Here is a 7,467-nt window from a genome sequence, read left to right on the forward strand (position 1 = left end):
TAATTTTTTGTATTTTTAGTAGAGACAGGGTTTCACCATGTTGACCAGGATGGTCTCAATCTCTTGACCTCGTGATCCACCCGCCTCGGCCTCCCACAGTGCTGGGATTACAGGCTTGAGCCACCGTGCCCGGCCTATATCCATATATTTTTATATTTTCTTTTATTTACTTTTTTTTTGTAGAGACGGGGTTTCACCATGTTGATCAGGATGTTCTCGATCTCTTGACCTGGTGATCCACCTGCCTCAGCCTCCCAAAGTGCTGGGATTATAGGCATGAGCCACCGAGCCCTCTTTTATTTACTTATATTTATTTTTGGCTGTGCACAGTGGCTTACATCTGTAATCCCAGCAACTGGAGACCAGTCTTGGCAACAAAGTGAGACCCTGTTTCTAAAAAAAAAAAAAAAAAAAAAAAAAAAAGAAAGAAAAAGGTACATATACATATATTCTGGTATATCCATAAGCTGTTTCTGTAGTATATGATTAAAAAAGGAAACTCTAGCCACTATGGGATCAGACTGTGGGCATTTGCCTCACCTAGGCTAAAAGACATTAAAAGAATAAAGTTACATGTCCTTACATTTTCAGAGACAATGGTTCTCAACCAGAGGGAGGAAGTGGAGATGGTGCATATAGAATTATCTACATATGGCCCAGTGCAGTGGCTCACACCTATACTCCCAGCACCTTGGGAGGCTGAAGTGGGTGGATTACTAACCGGAGGTCAAGAGTTCAAGACTAGTTGGGCCACCATGGTGAAACCCCGTCTCTACTAAAAATATAAAATTAGCTAGGCATGGTGGCATGAGCCTGTAATCCCAGCTGCTTGGGAGGCTGAGGCAGGAGAATTGCTTGAACCCAGGAGGCAGAGGTTGAGTGAGCTGAGACTGTGCCATTGCACTCTTGCCTGGGCAAAAAGAGTGAAACTCCATCTCAAAAAAAAAAAGAATTATCTACATATTCTGGCTATTGGCTTCCATCCAGGCCCCTTTATTCTACTCCACCCCAAGTGGTTTCAACTATCGGGAAAGAGCCTGTCAACTGGGGGCAGGGGTGGGTGGGTGGGTGTGTGTGTGTGTGTGTGTGTGTGTGTGTGTAAATTCCCAGGTGATTCTGATACATGCACCACCAGTGACAACCAGAATGTGAGAGAGGTGATAAGCAGCTGAACAATTCAGGCTGCCCTGAGTACAATCTGATAACAAGCAGTGTACAGAGAAATGAGGTAAAAAAAGACAATATGAGTGACTGAAGTTCCCAAATATGTAGTCTACAAACCCAGTCAAAACGTCTGAAGTTAGATGTTTTTCAACAGAAAAAAAATTTTGACTGCAAATTTTCAAAGATAAAAGAGAAAGTAAAAGAAAACAAAATAGAAACAAGGTATATAAATGTGGAAATAGAGCCTTCTATGGCTGGGTGCAGTGGCTCACGCCTGTAATCCCAGCAGTTTGGGAGGCCAAGGTAGGAGGATTGCTTGAGGCCATGAGTTTGAGACCAGCCTGGGCAACATTAGAAAGACTCTGTCTCTAAAATTAAAAAAAATAATAAAAATAGAAAACAAAAGAAAGAGGCTGCTATAGTTAAAAATAGACACCGCCCCCCCCCCCCAAAAAAAAAAAAAACAGAGAAAGAGAAAATTGAACATAACTCCGTCTTCCTCAATTTGATTTTTTGTTTCTGTATCAGTGTGGGCAAATTACCTAAAACTTCCATGTCCTAAATGTGAGTTTCTGTACAGATTCCAATATGCCATGTGCCAGTCCTACCTTTCTTGGAATGAGTTACACAGATATTGATACAAGTACAATCAGAAAGAAGGCACTTTTGTCGTATATTGATAAAAACTTGTGCATCACCTACCCACATCTGGTCTAATGACCTATGATGTCAACATTATTCAAAGCAGGTACCACTGTTTATTCTGGTATGGTCAATAGCAGACCTTATAAATCAAATCATTTCAGTAATACAACTACCAGGCAAAAGAGTAACTTCATTCTTCCACAGAAATCTTCCAGTGAGGATCTAAAATGTGGGGGGCATAAATGGGGAAGAGAAGGAGGGAATGTGATGGCCAAGGTCACTTTACCGATAAGTTCCTCCCAGACTGAAGCTTTGTTTCCCCGCAGGCTCAGCTCCCGATCCCAGGTCTCTGGCCTAGACAGCTTCATCCTCTTCCCAGCTCTGCTAGAATCCCAAGGCCCAGGAAGGTGACTTCGAGAAAAGAGCTGTAGGTTGGAGGGGTATCTGAGATAGGGAAGAAAGAGGTTTATCATTTCAAAGTTGGCAAGAAAGTAACTCAGAAGAGAAAGGTGAGTCATGTTTATAGGGCATGTCTGCCCAAATATGCCTAAAAATAACTCAGAAAAGGAAAGGTGAGTCATGTTTACAGGTGAATCAGAAAACGAAAGCCACAGTCAGGTCTACAGGACATGTCTCCCTAAAGTCATGTTGCCAGGGTTGAGAACTACTGGGATGAGGGCCACGGATGTTGAAAAGTCAAGGAATTACCTAGATGGAATGTATGCTCAGGGTGGAGCTCCTCACCTGTAACCCAGCAGGGCTTGAACGTGCTGGGCAGGCTCATGGATATGGAGTCGCTGAACCAGCTTCTTCAGGGTGAACCTTGGAGGATTCTTTTTCTCTGGTTCTGCATCATAAGCCTTCTCAAACTGTGGAAAAATCCTCAAGTCTCACAGGGGTCCTTTCATCCATGACCATAGGAACTTTCTTCAACAAAGCAGATTGTAAGACCATCCTATCCCTATGTGGTCATTTCTTTCCTCAAAATAGATTTTGGCCAAGGAGTAGGAATAGAGGGTACAAATCTCTGGCAACAAGGCTCCCATGGTGAGAACAGGATGGCAGCTCTTTGGGGTCACTGTTTCATTCACACAAGTGGTTAACATGGGATGACTGGCTTGTGAGAAACAAGGTGGGGATAGAGCAAACACGTAATAGGTTTGTTTTTGGGGAGGGGAAGGGAAAATCAGCTCCTATTTATTTATTTATTTGTTTGAGTCAGAGTCTCACTCATTCACCCAGGCTGGAGTGCAGTGGCACAATCTCAGTTCACCACAACCTCCGCCTCCGAGGTTCAAGTGATTTTCCTGCCTCAGCCTCCCGAGTAGCTAGGACTATAGGAACCAGCCACCATGCCCAGCTAATTTTTGTATTCTTAGTTGAGATGGGGTTTCACTGTGTTGGCCAGGGTGGTCTCAAACTCCTGATCTCATGATCCGCCCACTTTGACTTCCCAAAATGTTGAGATTACAGGCATGAGCCACCGGGCCTGGGCAATCAGCTCCTATTTAAATCACTGAGACTCTAATAGATAAATGGAAAAACGAGCACGATGCAGGCTAGGAGGAGTTTAAAAACTAGAAGTAGGTCGGGTGTGGTGGTTCATGCCTGTAATCCCAGCACTTTGGGAGGCCAAGGCAGGCAGATCATTTGAGGCCAGGAGTTTGAGACCAGACTGACCAACCTGGTGAAACCTCGTCTCTACTAAAAATACAAAAAAATTAGCAGGGCAGGGTGGCACATGCCCGTACTCCCAGCAACTCAGGAGGCTGAGGCAGGAGAATCTCTTGAACCCGGGAAGTGGAGGTTGCAGTGAGCCAAGACTGCGCCACTGCACTCCAGCCTGGGTGACAGAGCGAGACTCCATCTCAAAAATAAGTAAGTAAATAAATAAACAAATGTAGGTAGCTTTCAGAATCTTCTATGGTAGAACTACATTTAGGATATATTAATTGGATGAAGAGAAAAGACAAGTTGACCAACTGAGATTGTGTTTTTTCTTGTAACACTAATATATTTTCCTAATAATCTGTTTTAATAATGATGATGGTAGTGATAGCTAACACTTATTTACTTGTTAGAAATACTTTAAATATAGTAACTGATTTAATCTTCATAACAATCCAACAATGTAGGTTCTGCTATTATTCACATTTAACATATGAGAAAACTGAGGCAAGAGAGGTTAAATCATTTGACCAATGTCTCATAGCCAATAAGGGGTGGTGGGAAGATTCAAACCCAGGTGATCCGAATCCACATTGTATGCTCTTAACTGCTAAGTAAAATACTTTACTTGTATGAAAGTAAAAAGATTTTGTTTGGTTTGTTTTTAAAACTTCCTGTGGGCCGGGCGTGGTGGCTCACGCCTGCAATCCAAGCACTTTGGAGGCCAAGGTGGGCGGATCACCTCAGGTCGGAAGTTCAAGACCAGCCTGAACAACACGGTGAAACCCAAGACCAGCCTGACCAACATAGTGAAACCCCGTCTTAAAAAAACAAAACAAAACTTCCTGTGGAAGGTAAATATTTCATAATATTTTTAACTCACTTATCCAACTTTACTGACATGTCACCTGGAAGTACAATACCGGCCAGGCGTGGCGCCTCATGGCTGTAATCCCAGCACTCTGGGAAGCTGAGGTGGGTGGATCATTTAGTCAGGAGTTCCAGACCAGCCTGGCCAACATAGTGAAATCCCGTCTCTACTAAAAATACAAAAATTAGCTGGGTGTGGTGGCATGCACCTGTAGTCCCAGCTTCTCAGGAGGCTGAGGCAGGAGAATCACTTGAGCCCGGGTGGCAGAGGTTACAGTGAGCTGAGATCATGCCACTGTAGCACTCCAACCTGGGCGACAGTGTGTGACTTTGTCTCAAAGAAAAAAAAAAGTACAATACCAAGGACAGTGAAGTGAAAAAAATAAAACCATATGCCTTTCCCAGCGTTCTCAGAGCCTCACCCACCATCACAGCCAAGAACCCCCAGGCACAAAGTCTTTTTAACACTAATGGAATTTTGTTCCTAAATATTAGTCCAGAAAATATTGTACATACACATATACAAACACAGAAGAAGAGACTTACCTTTCTCTGCTCATCTCTAAGAAATATTATGTACCTTGGAAAAGGCCTGCTAGAAAATGGAGGCTCCATCCTCTGTAGGGACAGGAGAAGCAGTTTCAAAAAGGGAAATGGAAGCTGTCCCTGAAGAGATCCAGGCAATAGCCTGAAGCTGTATCTCTACCCAAAGGAAGCCAGCTGGGAAAGAGGCCTGCCCTGCTCCATTCGCTCCCCTCTACTCAGCTCCCCTGGATTTCTCTGACTCCCTTTGCTCCTGGTATAGGACTCCCCAGCAACAGCATGCTCCCTGATGGGGAGCGTGGGTCGAGGGCTGAGACAGTGACTGACTGGAGAGCGGGCTGGCCGGCGGGGGTGTCTCTTGGCCCGGTGCTTCCGAGGGTTGTACTTAGCCAGCTGGTACTCATCAAATTGGGCAAATTTGTCCACCATGGCAGTACGGAGACAGGCGGGCAGGGGCACCAGCTTGTTCTCATTTCCCCCAGCCAGGCTCTGTCAAAAGAGAAAGAAGACCATCAGAAGCAAGACACAAACCAACCCTCCAAAACAAAACGAGACCACTTCATGGAGATGTATGAAAGCACAGAATAGTGAGCAGGTTCCCAGCCCCAGCTCCAAAATCATAATTTCTCTAGTAATGATTTTCATTTCTTCATTAGAAACATGAGGTCAAGGCAAGGCAAGGTGGCTCACCTTTACGCCTGCAATCCCAGCACTTTGGGAGGCCAAGATGAGTGGATCACCTGAGGTCAGGAGTTCGAGACCAGCCTGGCCAACATGGTGAAACCCCATCTCTACTAACAATATAAAAATTAGCCAGGCATGGTGGTGCACACCTGTAATCCCAGCTACTTGGGAGGCTGAGGCAGGAGAATTGCTTGAACCTGGGAGGTGAAGATTGCAGTGAGGTGAGATCACGCCATTGCACTCCAGCTTGGGTGACGAAACTCCGTCTCCAAAAAAAAAAAGAAACATGAGGTCCAGAATAAGACCAATTTTTTCTCAAGCTTTGGTCCAGCCCTTCTCAATCATGTTCTCCACATTGGGCAACCCTGCCTGGTAGAGGGAGAAGCTGTCCTGCCTAAGCCCCAACGCTGAGGAAAGCTGAGAAGAGGCCAAACTGCCTGAGAATTTTCTCCAGGGATGCAGTGAGCATAAGAGAAAGAACTAAGTGAAGACCCAAGCTTGGGAAAATGAGCACCATACCTGGTAAAGCTCAGCCACCTGGATCCAGTCAGAAGGCAGCTGGACAATGGCACAGAAATATCGTCGCAGGTGGGGCTGGCATGCCGGCAAGAAGGCAGCAATGGCCAAGACTTTATTGGCCACGTTCCGGACATTCAGCTGCTGCCTGGCGTACAAAGATGCCTAGGGCACAGGGTGAGAGGACTAGAATCTCAGCCACTCCTCCCATAGCTTTCTGCCCTGAACTTACTTGCTGATTGAGTGTGCCCATATGAAACCTTTCCTGAGACCTCCACATTGTCCACAAAATACGAAGCCCAGGCCTCCTGACTTGGCATTCTAAGTCCTCATACTCTATCCCTTACCCACCTTTCCAGCATGTTTTCTTCTGTGTCTACTGACTACCCTGCAAGCCAACCAGGCCTTTTCCTTCTTTGGAAGACCTGCATCAATATCTATCAAAAATTTATCCAGGGTTCAAATCATTGATTAAACCTGCCATTTTCCAAGGCATCACAGAAAACATTTCCACCCACCCCCTTCTCTGCTTCAGAAATGTTCACTATCTGCTATTCTGGCTATATTTGTATGATATTTAGAAAAGTATTTTGCTTCCCTAGCAATACTACAACCTCCTTGGAAGAATGGGTGCTTACTAAACAAACCAAGCCTAGTATACTCTTTCCCCACTCTTCACTGAACCACAGGGACTAAGTCTCGGACTCACCCAGAAACTCTAAGAGAAGCTCCTCCCACCCCCAACAGGAGGCTAGTCACCACTCCCCACACACCATAACCACACTCCCTATCTACCAGCTTCATGCCCCCATCCCCTCCTTCACACCATAATACCTTGAGGATAAACTCAGGCTCCAGGGGGGCAAGTTCACTACAGACTTCGAAAATTTCAGCCAAGATGGGGTCAGATGCATTTTTCATGTTTACTTCTGAGACCAGAGTAGAGCAGAGCAAGCTCATTAGAGCCATCTGAGAATTGAGAAAGAGAAGGAAAAAAGGAGAAGAGAGGTAGTAAGGACCAACTTAAGCATCCATGCAGACTTACAAAATCAAGGACAGAGATGTAGAGTCCAACTTAGAACTTAGAAAAGGGGACTAGGGCCACAGGCATGGTGGCTCATGCCTGTAATCCCAGCACTCTTGGAGACTGACGCAGGTAGATCACCTAAGGTCAGGAATATGAGAGCAGTCCGGCCAACATGGTGAAACCCCATCTCTACTGAAAATACAAAAATTAGCCGGGCGCGGTGGCTCAAGCCTGTAATCCCAGCACTTTGGGAGGCCGAGGTGGGTGGATCACGAGGTCAAGAGATCGAGACCATCCTGGTCAACATGGTGAAACCCCGTCTCTACTAAAAATACAAAAAATTAGCTGGG

The 7,467-nt window shown here is 45.3% G+C and overlaps 1 protein-coding gene across 4 annotated transcripts in view; it reads right to left on the minus strand.

Annotated features, from left to right (window-relative positions):
* Positions 1-7,467, minus strand: part of TEP1 (telomerase associated protein 1) — a 54,690-nt gene that overhangs the window by 30,864 nt on the left and 16,359 nt on the right. For all 4 annotated transcript variants that reach the window (XR_004263775.1, XM_032261277.1, XM_032261275.1 and 1 more), the window contains exons 4-9: positions 6,925-7,059; positions 6,094-6,255; positions 5,218-5,379; positions 4,894-4,965; positions 2,554-2,678; positions 2,096-2,253 (exon numbers count right to left, since the gene is read on the minus strand). Coding sequence is in view for 3 of the 4 variants with exons in the window: in XM_032261277.1 (XP_032117168.1) it covers positions 2,096-2,253; positions 2,554-2,678; positions 4,894-4,965; positions 5,218-5,379; positions 6,094-6,255; positions 6,925-7,059 (814 nt within the window). In the remaining variant the exon portion in view is untranslated. The remainder of the gene's footprint in view (positions 1-2,095; positions 2,254-2,553; positions 2,679-4,893; positions 4,966-5,217; positions 5,380-6,093; positions 6,256-6,924; positions 7,060-7,467) is intronic.

Source organism: Sapajus apella, unplaced genomic scaffold (assembly GCF_009761245.1).
Source record: "Sapajus apella isolate SASKATOON/1434 unplaced genomic scaffold, GSC_monkey_1.0 scaffold122, whole genome shotgun sequence".
In the NCBI taxonomy this organism is placed as follows: domain Eukaryota; kingdom Metazoa; phylum Chordata; class Mammalia; order Primates; family Cebidae; genus Sapajus; species Sapajus apella.